Genomic DNA, 18,699 nt, shown 5'->3' on the forward strand with positions numbered 1-18,699 from the left:
CCTAACGCCCCCAGATCAGTAACAGAGTAAGCGAAGGGAGAGACCTGTTCAAAGAGCACCTTGTTCTGTTCCGGGAGGGTTTCAACTCCTTCTTCTCCTCTTCTGAGTTATCAGCCACCGAGGTGTTCTCCTCATCCTCCTTCTCTTCCCTCTTTATCTCACTGGTCCCCGAGGAGACGCTGCTTCGCCCCAGCCCCCCTGACAAGCCTGCCGAGGAAACAGAGCCACGCGCAGCAGTTAGAGGGGTCCGACCTGCACAGGACGGGGCACGGAGCTCCCTTGGAGCCTGCTGCATCTCCAGCCCCACTGACTCTGGCATCCCAGACGCCGCAGTGCGAAGGCTGCCAGCGCCGGGGTCCCCGTTGGCTGGAGAAAGCTGTGGGATTCGTAGGCCCAAGGAGAACTGCTGGAGCAAGGATCATGCCAGGGAGATCCCAAAGCACCGCTGAAGTTGCTGCCTGGCACAGGGTAGAGGGGATGGTGCTGACCCAGCTGGGACCAAACCCCTTCGTACGGGTGACTCGCCTGTCTAGGCCCACTGCCCCGAGGACAGCGCGAAGCCCTGCGCTTCTGGACTCCTCCAGACACCTTGCTAAAAGCTGCCATGAGCGTGCGAGTCCGGCCAACCCGGGCCACCTTGAGAACCGACTCATCCTGCATCGCCGAGGGTGCCGGCTCTGCCCTGCCAGTTCATCTCCCCCCCACCTCTGATGTCCTCCAGAGTCAGTGCCCAGCTTCCCCTCCCAGCAGACACGGGCCCAAGAGCTCTCTGCAGGTGGCAGGAAAGGGAGGAACATGCGGGTCAAACCAGAAGCCCCATCAAGGACCTCCGAAAAGGTATAGCTCAGGATCTGCTCTCCAGCCTGCCACAGGGAAGCACCCCAACAGCCCCCCGGCCCTCTGCTCTGCAGGAAGCCCAGGGTGTGAACCACCCCGGCAGCGGGCGAGACCCAAGCACGCGCACATGCAGAGCTGCCTTACCGCTGTATGTGTCTTGCTGCCTGTTGAGGTCAGGGAGTGAACTGGGCTGTGATGGAAGTGTGACATGGTTGTGGAGCATGCTGGGGTTGCTGGACAACCCATCTTCAGGGTGACCTCCTCCCACCTACAGCAGAACAAGCAGAGCAAGCCTTCAGGGGTGGAAGTGTCACGGTCGGCACGCGCGGGCACGGCTGGCACCAAGCGCAGCCGCTCGATGCTGCACACGACGCTGGGGGGCAGCCCCGTTCCCTCCTCGCGCACTGCCAGCCACGCAGCCAGAGCACGGGACATGCAGGAGGGAGCCAGCCTGCTCCTGCACCCATCAGCGCTGTCCTGCTGTGGAAGAGCCTCTCCCTGCTCCGATGCAAGGCTGGCACGCTGGAGAGGAACCCTGCCTGGGCGGCTCACCCGGTCTCTGCCAAGCACTAACGATTCAGACTGAGACTTCTTTGAGGACAGCCTTCCCATCAGTGCCACCAGCGCGGGGGCACCTCGGCAGCGCGGACACGGCACTGCCCCGAAGGGCCTGCACGCGGAGGCTGCCGGTCAGGCAGCTGTCCTGAGCCTGTGCGCGCACCGAGGCCACGCTGCGCTGTCCAAGGACAGGCAAGACACATCCAACCCTGCTCCAAACCCTCCCGCTTCTGCAGCTGGGGCTGAGAGCGCTCCTCAGCTTCTGGCAGAGGATGTGCATGTTATTCATTGCTTAGCAGCAGAGTCCAGAAAGGCTGGAAGCAGAGCACGTCTGGTTCTCTCAAGCCTGAATTAGCCCTTAAGCATCAGTGCTCCAACACACGGAGGAGGACAAGGTGTCTGTTCAAACGGGCTCCAGAAGTCCTGGAGATACTCGGGTGCCTGCACCCACAGCGCTGCTCAGCGCCTCTCCTCCTCTCTGCATTCCCTGGGGACTGGCTCAAAACTGTTCCGAGGTATCTCCATCCATGTTACGGGGAACGATCGAAAGCTTTCGTCACCTCTGTCCCCACAAGTGACAGCCCTGAAGTGAGGGAACCACACACAGGTCTCGTACCCAGAGAGTTACTCTGTGGATTTAATCCCACGGACTCGAACGTGGCAAACTGCCTTTCAGTGCAAGTCACCCATTTAAATCGGCAACCCGCTGACCCCAGCTGAAGTCGCCCCGCATCAGGCTACTCTCAAAACAGAAGAGAAGCCCCTCTGGCTGCCAGGGTTTCAAGGGGACAAGCTTGTCCCCTTCGGCCCGTGCACCTGTCCCGTGCGACGTGTGGCCCCGGCGCCCAGGCGTCCCCACGAGCCAGGCGCGGTGCCGCACTCCCGGACTCACCAGACTCGGATGCCTGTTTCCCAGGGACATGACCGAGGTGGGGAAGGCCTGGCCCAGGCCCCCCACGGCGGCGCTGTGAGCGGGCGCCGAGCCCAGCAGGCCGTGCATGTCCCCGTGGTTGCTCGGCATGGTGGCTGTCTGGCCCACGGCGTGATTCCTCAGCACGTGGATGGCTTCATCCAACCTGTCTTCCATTTTGTTTTGCTGGAAAGAGGGGAAAACAGGTCTCTGTTAACGCCGACGAAGCCGGCAGCTCGCTGCAGCATCTCTTTGGCTCGCTCAGGGCTTGGGCTTGGCACGCTCCCTGCGTTAAGGAGTTGCTGGCTGCAGTCATAAACTTGGCTACTGTGAGGCAGCAGATATGGGGAGAAACAACATCCCAACCCGGCCAGAGCCAGCCTCTAGAGGCAAGATCACGGCCAGGGGTTGTACAAGCAAATCTGCTCTGAAAAGAGGCAGAAACCAGTGAAAATGTGTTAGGCAGGGCCATATCTGCAATGGCATAAATGAGCTGTAAATTGGCTAAGGGTGCAAGGCAGTGTCTCCGCCAGCAAGGCTCCGGGCTCAGAGAATTAAATGCCCAAAGCTGCTTTATCACCTTCAACAAAAATCTATCTGCACCTGTAGGTCCTCGATTTTTGGGGAGGAGAGGAGTTAACTCAGCCATTTACCACCAGATGTGCTACGGATAGCCGAGAGCGCCAGCTGGGAGATCTTTCGGTGACACTTACTAAAGTGTGGAGGCTCCCTTCGTAGCTGGGAGATAAGGCACCCTGTCCGCTCGCTCGCGACCACTGGGATGTGCCTGCAAACAAACGAGAGGTTGGGACCGGGCGCGCGGGATGGGCGCAGCAGCCGCTAGGTGGGGCTGGAAACCGGGCGAGCGCAGCACCGAACGGGCCAGCCGCGCCGGGCACGGGCGGCACGCGTCACCCGGGGCGGCACGGGCCGGCCGGGCCACGCGCGAGGCTGCACGGGTTGGCCGCACCTTGCACCGGGCTGCAGGAGCCAGCCACGCTGCGCAGGGTTGCACACGCCGCCCGCGCTACGCGTGGGCTGCCCGCGCCGCACGTGGGGCCCACCGCCACGCACGCAAGGCTGCACGGGCCAGTTACACCACGTACGGGCTGGCCACAGCACGCAGGGGGCTGCAGGGGCACTGAACAGCTTCAACGCCAGCTCTGCAGAAACGGGAGCTCCTCTCCCGCTAGATGGGCGCGCAGGGACGGGCTTTCGCCAGGCCACAGGCTGCAGGGCGCCGCAAGCGGCTTTTAACCAGTCGTCCGCCTCCCATTTCACACTGGGCTCTTCCCATGGGAGACAGAAACCAGGGACAAACTTTCCAAGCTGCATCAAAATGGGATGCTCAGGGAAAGGGGCTCTCTGCGAACGGTGGGAGGAGGTTTGAGGCGGGTGGTAGCAATACTTCAACCCCGCGGCACCACTAATACACGGGCCAGGCTTGCGTGGGGTCTTTAAGGAAGGCAAGGCAGGTCTGGAGCTGACCTAGGAAGTATCCTGCCGTGAGGCTCCAGGAAGGAAATCTTTCCAACCTCTTTACATACAGAGCAACGTGTTCACCTACCTGCAAGCCCCTGAGGGGAGCCGACCGGTGTAGAGGGGTTTGAGGAGAAGTTATTGCTAGAGTGATCCGGGGAATAAATCTGGAGCAAGAGAAGCAGGTCAGCAACGCCCATCCCTGCAAGAGGCTCTCCCGAGCCCCGGCCTCCCGCTCCGCAGCGAGGACGACCCCGCCGGCGCATCCCTCTCCCGCACCGCCGCCAGCTTCCCGTCTGGCTCGTCCCCACCGCACCATGCTGCCGGCACTCCCCCGCCTCTGTGCCCAGCAGCTTTCCCATTACTGTCGGGTCCCTTCTCTGTCCCTGTCACTGCCATCCCCATGGCTGGAGCACCCCTTGGGCACCCTCCAGTTTGACGTAGCAAACCCCAGACCCGCGAGTCCCACTGCTACGGTTGAGCCGGGCGCAAGGCTGGGCGGCTGCAGAGCTGGCTTGTGCGCACAGGTGTGCATCAGCTGTTTTAAATCCCCTGTGCCTCAGTTTCCCCATCTGTCTAAAGGGGCTTTTGCACAGTGCCAGGACGCAGGATGGCAGCATGCAGAGCCCTTAGGGGGAAATAAAATGCAGGGGAAACCCGTGCCTCCCCCTCAGAGGCTGCTGTGTTTCTGGGGCACGTGGTTTCACCCAAGTTTCTCAGGCTTTCATCCTCTCAGCTGCCTAGATGGTCCCCATTACACATGGAAGGATCAGCTTGGGGAGTCCCTGAGACAGGACAGGCAGCAGGTCGGGATCTGAAGAAACTCTTACTGAAGCTAGTGCCTTCCCGAGCGCGTCTCCCGAGCTCCCAGCCGAGGTTCCTCGGTTCCCTGCCAAGAGAAGATACAGCCGTCACCGCCCGGGCTTGGGGACCAAGACCCTTGTCCATTAAGGTACTTGGTGCAAGACCTTCTCTAGGGTCCACTGCTTGGGCATTTGCTCTAAGACTGAACTTTCTCATTCTTACTGCTTTTCTTTAACAATAAATACACAAACAGAAAGGTGCGCTTGATTCCTGTGTTCCCCTTGCCCGTGCCAACCTGCTCGAAACAGCACAGATGAGGGTGCTGCACCCCGCTGGCCTTCCCGGGGCTGTAGGATCGTGTTTAGGAGAGGCCAGGTCAGAGGTATCGGGTCTTCGACAGCGATTAAATGCCTCCACTGCGGCAAGGCCCATTTTAATGGGCACAGATGTCATACCCTCATGCACTAGGCTTGCAAAAAAGTTTGACTTTCCTTGCGCAGCCTCTGGGTGGCAACGGAGCAAGGGGGTTGGAAACACAAGGAGGGTCACGCGTGGGGACCTGCCACCCGCCCGAGGACCGTACGTACCCATCATGCTGTCCGTCCCGCTGATTGGGGGCGTGTGGCTGGAGACACCATACGGGGTGGAGGCAGAGGAAAAGCCAGACACAGAGGGGAGCCCGCCGTTAACTTCTCCTGAATGCATCTGGTAGTTCTGGCAGGAGGGGGAAGAAGCGTGAGAGAGGCCCTCAAAAAGCTGCAGAGCTTCAGCAACCAGGACCCGGCCCCAGCCGCCGGCCACCTCGACCTGCCCCGCAGCCCTTCCAAGGGCAGCGGCGCGCCGGGGCTCTGCTGCAGCTTCGGAGAGACGATGGGTCACGTACGGACGCCGTCTCGTGAGCTACGATGCTGCCGGCAGGCTGAGCAGGGCCCCCACCTCCCCGCCTGCCCCGAACCCAGCCTCGGCGCGGGGATACGTTACCATTCGTTCGTGCTGATGTAAACTGTTGAAGCCACTGGACTGCGGGAGAGGGGAGGAGGAGCTGCCTAGCATGGCACCGTAACTCGACTGGCTCATGGCACCGGGTGAACTCCACAGGTCTGGCGAGTTGTGAAGTCCATCTGGAAGGCAAGGAAGAGGTGAGGAGGGCAGAGACGCGAGCCCGCGGCGGACAGCCCCCGCGGGGACGAGCCAGCCCTGCCCAGGGACACGTCCTGCGGACGCCAAGCGTCACACGCGGAGCCGCTTCGGGGCTGTTCTGCGTCTCCGGCAGGAGACCTCATCCCTCCAGCAGCACGGAAAGGCCTCGTGCTCCCGCCCCGGGTCCCTCCTCGCGTAACGCGGGGCGGCTAACGCCTGACCTGCCATGTAGAAGGCTCCGGGATACACAGTGCTGGGAGGTTTTGAGGGAGTATATCCAGCCGGATCCCTGCTGTAGTCATCACCTGAGTTGGATGGATACACCTGGAGGACAGGAGAAGGGGTGAGGAAGAGCGCTTGGCCACGCTACGACCGCCGGCACCCGGGCGTCCGGGTCCGCCGGGGGGTAACCCACCCCCCGGGCTTCTCTTTCGTTCATCGCAGCCAACGACGGAGCCAACTGCCCCGGCAAAGGGTAGGAAAGGGAGCAGCTCAGCCGGAACGGGCAGCGCGCGGGGGGCAGCGGATGCCGAGCGGAAAGGCCCCCCTGCCTTCCCGTAAAAGCCGCGCTCTCCCGCGGCCCCGCGCTGCCGGAGGGGCCGGCGGCAGCAGCAGTTTCAACTCTCTGCTCTAGTTCCCTTTTCTGCGGTTATAACTCTTTATGGGTAACCGCAAAAGAGATTATTTCTGGACGCTAACCCGGCGTCCAAGGGCTCAGGCCGGATCCAGAAGGAAGTGGTGCCGGCCACGGGCAAGCGTCGGGGGCACGTCAGCCCCCCGAGCCTCCGCAGAGCCCGGCTTCGGCCCGCTCAGCCCAGCCCGCTGCGCGGGGAAACTGAGGCACGCGAGGGAAACCGAACCTTCGCGGCCAGAGCTTTCCCACCCAGCGGAGCCTTTCTTGGGAGACCGGCCGGAGCCGTAAAACTCGCGATAATAGCGGAAAACGAGGGGACGGCGAAGGTGAGCGGTGCATCGAAGGACAGCCCGCCGCCCAGCTGCGGGCGACGCCGCCCAGGCGCGTCGCTTAACAGCGCTTTAAGCACAAAATAAGTTGTTTTTCCTTTTTCTTCTTAAATAACACATCCTAGAAAGCCTTTACAGAAGCCCATCTCGGGCTTGCATGAAAACACCCGCTGTTTAAACAGAAATCCAACGTGTAAAGAAACCGAAATGCCACTTGAAATTACGTGAGAACCTTTGTTGGGGCCTATTTTCATCACTATCGATTCATCCCGAAACCACCTTTTTTTTCTTTCTTTCTTTTTTTTTTTTTTTTTTCCGAAATACACGCGAAAGCAGAGCTTGGCGCCGGGGCCTGGGGCCGCTCTCTCTTCCAGCACCGCCTCGAGTTTCCCTTTCCCCGCAGCCCGACGAGCACCCGAGCCCTCTCGCCCGACCCCGCACCGGCGAGCAAGAGCAAAATGGCTGGTTCTGAAACCGCCCGAAACGCTGAGGATTTTTGCTGTTTTATTCGGGCGGTAGGAAAAATTGCTTAAAGAGAAAGGAAAAAAAAAAAAAAAGCTGAAAAAACACGTGCATGCTCTAAAAAGCATCAGTGAGGAGCTGCGGGCTGGGGGTCAGGAGCACCCAGCCAGCGGCACCCACCTCTCGCCCAGCTCCCGGCTGTGCTGCTGCGATTCCAGCGGCAGCGATTTCCGCCCCCCACCTAGACCCCCACCCAAATTTTCTCGAGCTGCGAGAGGCTCCGGGCCGGCGCCGCAGCACCCAGCACCCGCCGCGACCCTGATGAGCATCTTCCCTTCCCGCGCTCGGCACCCAAGTTTGGGCCGGTGAGCTGGTTAAGAAGGAAAGAGAGGGGAAAAAAAGAAAAAAAAAGAGAAAGAAAGGGGGAAGGGAAAAAGCCGATAGATGCTGACAGCTGCCCCTCGCGCCCTGCTCGGAAAATAAAATCAGAAGCGCTTTTGCCTTTGTGCCGCATCTCGGGGCCGGCGGCGGCACGGGGACAAAGCGCCGGGGCCGGGGGCGCGCGGGGCGGCCGGGGCCGGGCAGCGGCGGAGGAGGCCGCGAAGGATACGAACGCGGTGACTCCACTTTGCCGATAATTTGATTAAATAGCGGGAGCCGGGCCGGCGAACGGAGCGAAGCACGTCTAATAGCCCAGCGCCATCTGCCAGCGCCTGGCACCTGGCCAGCGCGCGAGGCAGCTGTGCGGCAGCGGAGCCCCGCTCCGGCGCCCGCTCCAGACACCCGGAGCGGGAGCACGGATAATAAAATAGCAGGGAACAGCCTCGCGCCGGCAGGGCTTTCGAAGCGGCTGCTGGATTTTTTTTTTTTTTAAATAATTTCTTGCCTTGCTGCCCGGCATCGCCCGTCCCGCTCCGAGCCTCTCGCCTCCGAATCCCGGGAGTCGGGTTTCAGTCCCGGCCCCGCTCCGGCCGCCGCGAGCTTATTTCGTCCCGCAGCGCAGGACGCGCGGGAACGGGAACGGCGACGCTGCTCCTTTTCAGCAGAGCCTTTTTCCAGCAAAAAGGGGGATTGGAATCGCGCCGCCGGGCAGCGAGGAGGCTCCGGAAAGCCTCTCCGCTGCTCGCTGGTGTTTCGCGGGCTGCAAGCGGAGCAGGGCCCGGCGGAGGGGGCAGTGGCAGCAGCTCCCCCCCCCCCCCCCCAACGCCGGCAGCCTCCGGCCCAGCGCCGCAGGAAGCGGTAAATCAGCGCCAGGTCCCTGCTCCCCGCCCAGCGGCCCCAGCGCCGGCGCGGCAGCTCCGGCCGCGGGGACCTCCAGGTGAGGTCATTTCCTCCGCTCGGGCTGCCAGCGCCGCGCTCGAAGCCCCAGCGCCGCGCTCCAGGCTTTTTTTCCTCCCCCTCCCGGCCTTATTTTTCTTGCTCCGGAGCAGAAACCAGGCTGGAATTGCAAATTCACGTGCTAAAACGGTTCCCAGCCGCCGGGCTTTCTACCCCAAGACCCCCCCATAGGCAGCGACCTGCCCAAACCCCCCTTGGCGGCTGCTCCAGCCTCCGGCAAAGCCGCCCGCCGCGGCCGCTGCCTTGAATTAACGGGCGAAAGCCAGAAACGGCTCGCGACGCCGCGGGAGAGGCTCCAGGGCTCGGCAGGGCCCGGCGCCGGGCAGCGTGGCAGGCGGCCGCCTCGCCGCGTCCCGCCGGGGACCGGCCACCGCCGCCCCTGCCTGCCCGGTGCCTTCGGCAGAACCTCTCTCCCGTTTCAGGCAGCCGCAACTATTTCGCCCGCTGACCGCTCTGCGATTTCAAAGCGGCTCTGGAATTGCACTTTAAAGCACTTTATTTTAATAAGCCGCTTATTAGCGTGTTTATTTTGCACGGGGTCCAGCGATAACACGGAGCGGGCTCCTTCGCCGCGTGTTTGCAGGCAAGGCGGACAAGAAAGATCCTTTCATCTGCTGCCTTTGAGGCGGGCAGGGACTTTTTGCTAAACCCCCTTGCGAAAAGCTGGAGGTCGATGCAAACGCCTGCGCTCGCGCCAAAGGGCCCCAAGTCCAGCAAGCACCGAGCGCCTCTTCCTGCGGGAACCGGGGCCCGTTAGGGCTCCGGCAGCGCCGCGGGCACAAACCTCCCTCCGCGCTGCGCCAACCTCGGCTTCGGCAGCGAGACACGCTCAGGCAGCAGCACGTCTAAGCTCCGACTTGCCCGCGGGACGGAGCCCGCCCGGCCCTCGGCAAGCACGCAACGGCTCCGGCGAGGAATGCAGCCTCCGTCTCTGCAAAGCCAAGCAGCTCCCTTTTTCCTCCGCTCCCCTCCAGTTAGCTTTCCTGGAGATCCCATTACTTGTAGCCACAAAGACGTCGTTCAGTTTATTCCCCCGTAACGGCCGCCGAAGTACGGCTCGCGTATTCCTACGGGCTGCTCGGCTTTCCTATAAACTGCCGCAGGCAGCGCGCGCACCTGGAGCGGCCCCGGCCGCCTGCCCGCGCTGCGGCCGGCTCCGTTTCCCCTTCTGAAGTGAAACCCGAGCACGGTCCAATATCGCGTTTCACCGGGGCGCTCGCGATGTAACGCCAAAGAGACGAGCGGCAGCGAGCGCCGCGCTCCGACCCCTTCCCTCCGCGGCTGCCGCCCGCCGCGTTCTCCCCTCTCTCCGGCGCTGGAAACCGCAGCCAGCAAAACCCATCCCCGCGCCGCCGCGACCCACGCGCTGGGGCACCCCAGCGAGGAGGTTCGGGACCCCGTGGTGGGAAGTCTCTGGCGCCCCGGGAGAGGCCGGGGCGCTGGACCGCGCCGGGAGCAGGGCGAGAAACAGCCGCAGGGAAAACGCCGGCGGCACTTACCGAGGAGGGGAGTCCAGGAGGCACCTTCCGAACCTTTTTGGGCTGTCCATCTGGTGTAAAGAAAACAAGAGAGGATCTAACTTTTGAAGGGACAAGTTATTCCCAAACGCAGCCGGGGTGGGGGGAAGACGGACCGGCCACCAAGCTATAGCTACAAACTCCAAGGGCAGAAGATGCGGTTGCACTTTTATTTGCTCAAACCTCGAACGCCCAATAGCTCAACCAGCGATAACGAAAACGAATAAAAATGAAGCTCTTCTCGCATCATGGATTCCTCATCCTGCCTGCATGCTTCGTGGGCAGGTTTCACCTGGCAAAACTGAGCTCACAAGAAAGTCCCTCTCCCGTGATCAAGCCGAGAAGGGCTGCGCTTGCTCTTGAGAAGAGACAGAGCCCGTTAGAGGATCCATCCTCGTTTTTTTGCAAACAGTTCATCTTGCAGAGGATTTGCGGAAAGAAGATCCAGCAAGAGAACGAATGTAGTGATGGGTCTGCATTTTCATTTGCCCCATAGGAAATAATTTATTGGGGAAACTCCACTGCTGCGAGAAGGTGGGCTTTCACCCCGGTCTGGTCCTTCCGCAGTCTCAGCGGAGCTTTCTCGCCCGGGCTTCAGCTCAGAGGGAGAAAGATGTCGTGTCCTGGGGGAAGGAGCAGCTAGGAGGGAGGCAAGAAAATATCTGGGGTGGGGGAAGCATCCTGAGGAGCAGCTCGAGAGGAAGTGCTGGTTAAAAATATGAGGTTTTCTTTTTCTTTTTTAGTTCATAATTAAGGAAAGCCCCACTTGGGGAAGGGAGGAGGTGCAGGATGCTGACACAGCAAGTCCGCCGTGCCAAGGACTCTGCCCGGTGGTAGTTCAGGAGGAGAAACTCATCACAACGAATGAGCCAACGCAAATTTAAAAAAAGAAAAAAAAAAAGAAAAAAAAAAGAAAAAACAATTTCCAGGCTGAAAACGTAAAACAGCAACGTTTTTAAAGTAGCAAATTAACTTTCAAGTATCAAAGCAGATGCGTTTTTCTGAAAAGTGCTGGAAAAAATACACGTAACACTATGTCGCTTCTGGTTTCGTTTGTTGGGGAAAGCCCAAAATAGCAGCAATAAAGCAACTTTAGGGGGCAGGGAGGGAACTATGACAAAAAAAACCCACAAGTTCTGGAGAACTGGGGCTCATCTACACTCAAAAATTCAATTTGCGCCTGACTTTAACCCTTCTTAAAAGCAAAACAGCTTATTTTCCAGGTCAATCCAGATACGGACAACTTTTGCTTTGGTCGTGCGGGGAGAGCTCCGGGAGCAAACGCTGCCTTGGCCGCCGGGCAGAGCCCCGGTGACCCACGCCGGGACGGGGGGACGGGGACACGGCCGCCGGGCGCCTCGCTCCGCTCCTCAGAGCCGGCGGCCGCTTCTCCCCTGCGCCGGGACACGGGCTCGAGCGAGGGCCGGCGGCCCTAAAACCACGGCTGAGACGAGCCCGAGCTCTGCGGCAACGACTACTGAAGCGCGACGTCCCCGGGGGCGTTTTCAGAAGACCCTACCGGCCGTTTGCTGCTTTCGCCCAATCTGTTTTTCAGAAAGAAGGAAATTCCACGTGACTAAGAGTGCGAATGCCCAGTTTTACAACGATTTTTTCCTTTTTCGTTTTTTTTTTTTAATGGGAGCGCTGGATTCGCACCCGTGCGACCACGTCGCAGCATCGGCGCTTTGATTTCCACGGGCGGATCCGAGCTCGGCGTTGGCTCCGGGCACCCCGCCAGCCCCCGCGGCTGCAACCCGGGAGCGACCCCCTCCCCGCTCGCCCTCCCGTCCCCGTCCCGTGTCCCGTCCCCGTCCCGGGGCGCTGCGAAGCGACTCACCGATGCTGCTCTCGGCACCTCTCCTGCGAGGGTTGTTGGGGTAAGAGAAATACTGAGACCCCCCTTTCACCCCGGTGGGGGAAAGCGTGCTCGGACTCGCGATTCCCATTTCGCCGGGCAGGAAACCAGTCTGCAAACAAGGATGCAGAAAAGGCCACGTGAGCACGCACGCCGCGCTCGCTCGGAGCGAACAGAGCCGCCTCGAGCGGCCCTCGCGCAGACGCAGCCCCAAAAATCAAGCTGGAGGGCCGGGGGGAAAGGAAAAGCAAATATCTAAATGCGGTGGCAGCGGGAGCTAATGCGTGCAGGGGGGGGAAAAAAAAAACAGGGTATTTCAAGGCGCGTTTGCAAGAGAGCCGGTGCCCGGCGCGAGGTCCCGCGGGGGCAACGGCACCTCCGGCCTGTCCCTCTTCCCCCTTCCCGGGATGCAGGGAGCTGGCGGACGCTGCAGCCGAGCCCCGGCGCGGTGGGTTCCCGGGAAGGGGCGAGACGAGGAGGATTTCAGGTTTTTCAGAAAACGCAAAGAACTAAATTGCCCCGGTTTTAAGGCGATTTCCTGGAGAAAAAAAAAAAAAAAAAAAAAGGGCTTTTTCCCACCTTCCTTAAGGAGGGGAAAGGACGGAGCTCTGCCGCCCACGCCGGGGCCTCTCGCCCACCCCGTTACTGTTACCTTATATCTCCCCCTCCTCCCGAAAACCTCAACAAAATCATAACATTAAAGAGCGAGCCTTGGCACCCGTCCCGTTTTTATTTTAGCAGCTTCAATGGTAAATTAAATTCACTCTGGCAGAGCCAGCCAGCACAGCTGTTTCAGCAAAGGAAACATCCTCAGTTCAGAGGAGAGGAAATTATGACAAATTTGTGTAGAATTAAAACATGTAATATGCGTGTGCGCATACATGTGTAAAATAAAAAGCCGCCCGGGCGAGAGCTACTGCCCGGACGAAGGCGACGGGGCTGTTCGCAGGGGGCGGTCGGCGGCACCGGCTCAGGCCGCGGAAAGCGCGATTTTGGCAACGCCAAGCCGAGGCGCCCGCTCCGTCCCCAAAAAGCTATTTCGGCGGGACGCCGCGTTATCTCGGTGCCGGCTACGGCAGGACGCGGATCCGTCCCGTCCCTCTCCGCATGGGGCAGAGCTTTTGCTCTCTGTTTGAAGCACAAGCTCCCTCTTTTCTTTTTTCCTTTTTTTCTTCTCTTTTTTTTTTGCACCTCGAGCCACTTCCAGAAGGTCCAACAATTGCAATGCGGTTTTATGGAGGGGCTGGAAGCTGAACCATCCCACGGGAAATCCCGGTCTGAGCCGGGGAAGGAGAGGAACAAGGAGAGCTTGCAACGCCAGGCTGCTCCCAAGGAAGGAGATGTCAAAGCGAGCGCACGAAACCAGGCAGCTGGGGGGAGAAAAGACCTCCTCCCGAGCGCTCTCCTGCCTGGGGGCCACCCTGTCCTCACGAGACGTCGCTTAGACCCGATTCATTTAAACTTGTCCCACGGGCAGCGTGGACAGGTCGTATTTGACGAAACGCAGCGGTTAGAAGTGGGATTAACGGGGTGAGGCCAGGCCCTCCGAGCGCAGCGAAGCGAGCCTGGAGAGGTTTGGAAACGGGCTGAAAAATCGCTATCGGGCAGCTTCCTGCTCTGAACTCCGACAACTCTTCTGCTGAGCCTGTGACACGCACGGATAAAACCGCAGACCCAATCGTTAGGGTTTTCCGAGCAGCCTGAAGGATTTTTCAGGACCTTGCGCGTAGAGACGAGACGCAAGGCACCAGGTTACGTTTCATTTCCAGTTCCTGAGCTCTCCCCTCCCGGCAGCCAGCGAACCAAAATCTCAATTATTGTTACCTGATTTAGTCCTGGCATCCCCGCGTCTCTTCCGAACGTGGAGTAAGAGGTTCTTTCACTGCTCTTCCCTACAGCAGAGGAAAAAAAAAAAAAAAGGAAAGAAAAAAAAGACATTTTGGGTGAGTGGGAAGCAGAGATTTTACGCCCACCTACGGCCACGTGCCCGACGCCGGCTCGCAGGCTTCCCTGCCGAGGCTCAAAGCCTGCTCCCGTAACGCGCCTTCTTCTGCCCGTTACCGACGCAGATGCTACCGAAGCAGGTAATAGTTTGTTGCTAAAACAGCAGCTCTTTTAAGTTCGTGAGCAGCAGGGCTCGCTCGCTCCATGAACAACAACCCCCCCAAATTGCAGCGATGCAGGGAAGTGCTCGTGGCCATGGAAACTGGCAATTTCAGACCCGAGCAGAAAAAAAAAAAAAAAAAAAAGAACAAGACAGATTAAAAAAAGCCATCCAAATTTGGCAGAGGCAGGGACAGAGCAAACCGAAAGCTAAGCATGACCGACCAACAGAATCCACACGCGTCTCCCGGGCAATAGAAAATATCGTTTCAGCGCACCCCCGGCAGCAGCGTTCAGAGCTGAACGCCTGCTCCTTGCGGCAGAGGCATTACTTTCTCCATTACCTTTCTCTCCCTTTCTCGAAGGATATTTGACTTTGCAAAAAAAAAAAAAAAAAAAAAAGACGGATCTAAAAAGCAGGCATTAAATAGAAAATCGTTTCCTTCCTTTTCTAGCGCCCTCCTTTCACTCCCACCGCGCAGGCTCCTCTCTCTGCACTCAGCGCATCTCTCTCGACCTGGAGATCGCCTAGGGAATACACCAAGTTTGAGCTAAACCCACGTGCCCCGGCCCTGCCGAGTGAACTTTAGCACCCTGCCTCGGCTTTTATCAAATACGCTCAACCTCGCCCTGCCCACGCGCTGCTGAAAATAGTATTTTCAAGGAAAAAAAAAAAAAGAAAAAAAAAAAGAACGAAAGAAACCAGCACACACATGCACGGAGATGTTTCCACCCCGAAACGTCCTTGCAGGATCTTCCCTCGCAGCCGCGCGGCAGAGGGGGCCCGGCGGGACCCCCGGGTGCGCGCTGGGCACGGGGCGGCCGGCGGCGGCGCGACGCTCGGCTTCGGGGTTTCCCCCCACCCAATGCAACGCGCGACGTTTTTCTGTGGGAAACGGCTGCTTTTTTGTAAAAGACAAAAAGTTCGCCCGGGCTGCAAATACGGGAGGGAATTTCTCGCTGCTGTTAACTGCGACCTGTGGAAGGTGCCGCCGGGGAAAAGGGAGATGGGAGAGGATGAGCCAAAAGGTTTTGAACCTGGGGACAGGACCTTGCCTCCCCCTCTCCTCTTCTAATTTCGGAGCAGCTCCCGAGAGCCCAGGAAGGGTCTGGGCCATCGAGACCCGCCGTCGCGGCAGCCGGACCCACCGGTCCCCGTGACGGTTTTGTTTCAGCCGCTTAACCGTTAAGTAAACGAGGGTCGAAATGTCAGAAGCCGGATCTCTTAAAACGACCTAATTTTTAAAAGAGCTTAGCAGCTATATTTGCCGCAGCGCCGGTAACTATACACAAATAACTCCGCAGGTTGTGTCATCAGGCCGATCGCGATTACTCCTAAAGCAGAGGAAAACCAGGGTAATTCCACGCTGGTTTAGCTGGTAAGCGACCGCCGAGCTTCTCTTTCGCAAATATATCGCTGTTTCCACGTATCGCCTGCCTGGTTAAGCGACAAGCAAAACACCTCTGCTGTTATCAGATAGCCTTAAACGCACCAGCAAGCTAAAATGAAAGCTGCTTGGCACACGCTACACAAGGGGGGGAAAAAAAAGACTGCAAACCAGAGTAAATCTGCACGATATTTCTCAAAAAAAAAAAAAAAAAAAGCTACTTTCATCCAACGTCTCTTCTTTTGTGTCTCGCTTGATTCACGTCGGAAACGAAGCGTGCCCGTACCGGCAGTCTGTTTTACGCTTTGATCAGCGGGCGATTTGCAGAATGGAAGCAACAAAATAGCTATTGCGAATTGGCGTGCAGCGTGAGCGACGCCGAAAGGGAAAAAGCAGTGAAAAATCGCAAATTTGTCAAGTTGAAGGGGGTAAAAAAAAAAAATAATAAATAAAGCTAACGTGGCCGCGGGGACCCCGTGTGGCTTCTGCTCCCCGGGGCCCGCGGCGCGGAAAAGCTCTGCCCGGCTGACGGCGCCCGCCGGCACATCGGCGAGCCGGGCAGTCACGGCGTTGGAGAGGGCACCATAAGCAAGGAAGGACTCAGGGACCTAGAAACCGGCTGGCAGCATTTAGCATTTCCAGTTATTTATTGCATTAAGTGGTTTCCTCCGCTATGAGACCAGCATTTTCCCCCTCCTGCCTCTTTTCACCCCTCGGCTCCCTGGTCCTTCCCCTGCCCCTCGCCCGCAGCAGCCTCCTCACTTCCAACCCTTTCTAATGAGCGATTCTGCTGCTCCGCTCCCCAGGACGAGCCCGTTTGCCGAGAAGCCTCCCGGGAGGAATGCGGGTGCTTTGCCGACGCGCTCCTGCGCGCGGGTGCCAGGCGGGCACCCGGCCCCGGCAAGCCGCGTTTTATTTTAAAAAAAAACAGGAGCGGCGACAAGCCCCAGCCGTGGACAGATTAAACCCGTTGTCCAGGAAGAATGCAACAGCCCACAATACAGACAAGATTAGAAACACTTCTCTGAAAAGAAGCTAATTACTAGAAATAATTACTAGAAAGAAATCTGTTATGGCTTATCAGTTTCCCGGCTGTTTAAACAACCCCCCCACACACACGCTCTCCTTTCACCAAAGACAAATGGTAAAAAAGTGACTGATTTTTAAGGAAAAAAAAAAAACTCAAGTTATCTAGTCCAATGCAACGCAGACAAGTGCTTTTCCCACGCAGTTAATCTTGCAGCAAAAAACTCAATTTTTTTTTCCATATCACCTTCCTGACTCTGTTCCGCCCCCGAGGAGCCACCGACACTTTGGAAAGCGTCCGATTAAAGATCGCTCTCGGGGACGGGTGTCCTCGCAGAAGGGCTCTTGGGGCGCCTCGGGAGAAGGGACAGAGCAGCCGAGGCACGCGCAGGTCCCGCGGACACGGCAGCCCCAAGCTTTCGGGCTGTGCTCCAGCTGCCACCCTAGTCAGGGTCCCGTCACGCCAGATGCTGGTTGTGCATCTAAAGAACCATTCGTAAGCCCACAAATATCAAGCTCGCGTGTCCCGTGCAAACGAAACAGAAGTCAGTGCCCTTCCTGTCGAAGCGCGCTCCAAGAAATGCCGGTACCTCCCCGCTCCCGGTATTCACGGCCCGCTGCAAGAAACCCCGGGTACGACGTCTCTCCGGGTTTCAGTCTCTCTGGCACTTTGCAGCAGAGCATTTCACGTTCCCCTAGAGCAGGCTGTCGAAGCATTTTCCCCCCTCCGCCGGAGCCGAGCAGCCGCTCAGCCCGAACGTCAGAGCAGCTCGTTCCCTGTCTTCCTCCTGGAGTTTGCTGCCAGGCTGCTGCTCTCGCTGCTTGGGTCGATTTTTTTTTTCCTCCCACCCTGTATAACCCCAAATCAATGTTCGTCACTGCTTCGGCGTGTGACAATCACCGCTTGCAAGCCACGCATCCATAGCAATGTGCAACCAAACCTTCTCTAGCTGCTCTTCCAAAGCCAGGTCCAGCGCACGAATGGATCAGTAAGAAATCTGGATTAACCAATCTACATGTACTGCTGCTCCTTTATCAAAATGGCTCTTTCCCCCTGCAGTACCTGCATTTCTCTCCTCACTCCCTGCTCGCGCTGGATCAGTTTGTGAGCGGCACTGCTGGGGTCTCCAGTGAAACCCGGCCCACGTAAGGACCGAGACGCAAAGCCGGTTGCGCGCGAAGCACGCGCCGGGTACGGCCAGGGCGGCACAACAAGACCCTTCCCACGCCGCAACGCCAGCGACAGTCCTGGAGCACGAGGCTTTCCAAGCTCCGCTGCAAGAGCCACCGTGGGACAGCGGGGAGCACGCAGCTGCACCTCTGCTCCTCCTCCTCCGGGACCCCCGCGGCCCTAAAAAGCAACCAGCTCTCTGGGGACAGGTGAATTCTCCAGCCTCTAAGGGACTCAACCGAAAGCTCTCCCTGCGCAGCAGCCGCCAGCCGTAACCTCGCCTCCCTTCCCGGGAAGCGCAGAGCTAGTTTAACCCCCGTGGGCAAGACCAGCAAGTCGGCTGAAGCCCAGGCTCACAGAGAGTCCCCTCGCCCAGAGGCCTGCGAGTCAGGACGCTCCTCTCCATTTTCTGCATGTACGTGCAAAACGGAGAACAACAAACCAAAACCAAATTTAGCTCCATTTTTCCAACCAGTGCTGGCTGGACAGCATTTGCTTTTCAGCGCAGGAAGAGCGCTTGTTCCCACTTCAGCCAGGCTTTTGCAGGCATCTTCAGATGGCTCGCTGCAACCTGCGCTGGGAAACGGCACAAATGTGAGAAAAACACCTGGAGGAATCAGCAGTTCTTGGGCCCATCTTTCCACTGGCCCCATTTACTAGGGCAGCTGGCAGAGGTTTGCTGCTCCCCATACTAACGGGGGAAGCCAAAATTCAGATGTTTCTTTGCAGAGCCCTTTCAGCTCAGCCTCTCCCTCTGTAACCGGCCAAGCCCGTCATTTCCGACACAAAACACGCTGCTCTTGAAATATTTCTTCTAGTGGTTTCTGATCCTCCTTGAAGAAATAGAGTGAGAAATAGATATAAATTCCAGATTTGGAGAAGGGCTTAGAAAATAGTCTCACGCGTCTTTCATCTATCCCAGACCACTTGACAGGTTGACCCTAATCTGCTCTTTCTATCTCCTCATGTCTTAAAATTCATCAGTCCCACTAAATCATCCCATTAACATTAGCTTTTCCAGCTTGTTCCTCTCAAAAAGCAATTTTTTCTGGAAACCAGGGGCTGTCGGTTGAAGCGACACAACTCCAAAGTTTGCATTTCCCTTCCACTTTGCTGCTTTTTTTTTTCCTGACGTACGTAAAACGGTG

At 58.4% G+C, this 18,699-nt stretch overlaps 1 protein-coding gene across 14 annotated transcripts in view; it reads right to left on the reverse strand.

Moving 5' to 3' along the window:
• TCF3 (transcription factor 3) overlaps window positions 1-18,699 on the reverse strand; it is a 77,783-nt gene that overhangs the window by 13,635 nt on the left and 45,449 nt on the right. For 9 of the 14 annotated variants that reach the window (XM_062596301.1, XM_062596304.1, XM_062596302.1 and 6 more), the window contains 12 exons: window positions 13,688-13,755; window positions 11,846-11,975; window positions 9,991-10,040; window positions 5,950-6,052; window positions 5,570-5,709; window positions 5,176-5,302; window positions 4,615-4,673; window positions 3,873-3,951; window positions 3,019-3,092; window positions 2,288-2,491; window positions 982-1,105; window positions 45-207 (listed from right to left, as the gene is read on the reverse strand). In XM_062596301.1, the coding sequence (XP_062452285.1) occupies window positions 45-207; window positions 982-1,105; window positions 2,288-2,491; window positions 3,019-3,092; window positions 3,873-3,951; window positions 4,615-4,673; window positions 5,176-5,302; window positions 5,570-5,709; window positions 5,950-6,052; window positions 9,991-10,040; window positions 11,846-11,975; window positions 13,688-13,755 (1,321 nt within the window). The remainder of the gene's footprint in view (window positions 1-44; window positions 208-981; window positions 1,106-2,287; window positions 2,492-3,018; window positions 3,093-3,872; window positions 3,952-4,614; window positions 4,674-5,175; window positions 5,303-5,569; window positions 5,710-5,949; window positions 6,053-9,990; window positions 10,041-11,845; window positions 11,976-13,687; window positions 13,756-18,699) is intronic. The other 5 variants (XM_062596306.1, XM_062596305.1, XM_062596303.1 and 2 more) reach the window with 1 other exon arrangement.

Source organism: Rhea pennata, chromosome 27 (genome assembly GCF_028389875.1).
Source record: "Rhea pennata isolate bPtePen1 chromosome 27, bPtePen1.pri, whole genome shotgun sequence".
Lineage (NCBI taxonomy): Eukaryota > Metazoa > Chordata > Aves > Rheiformes > Rheidae > Rhea > Rhea pennata.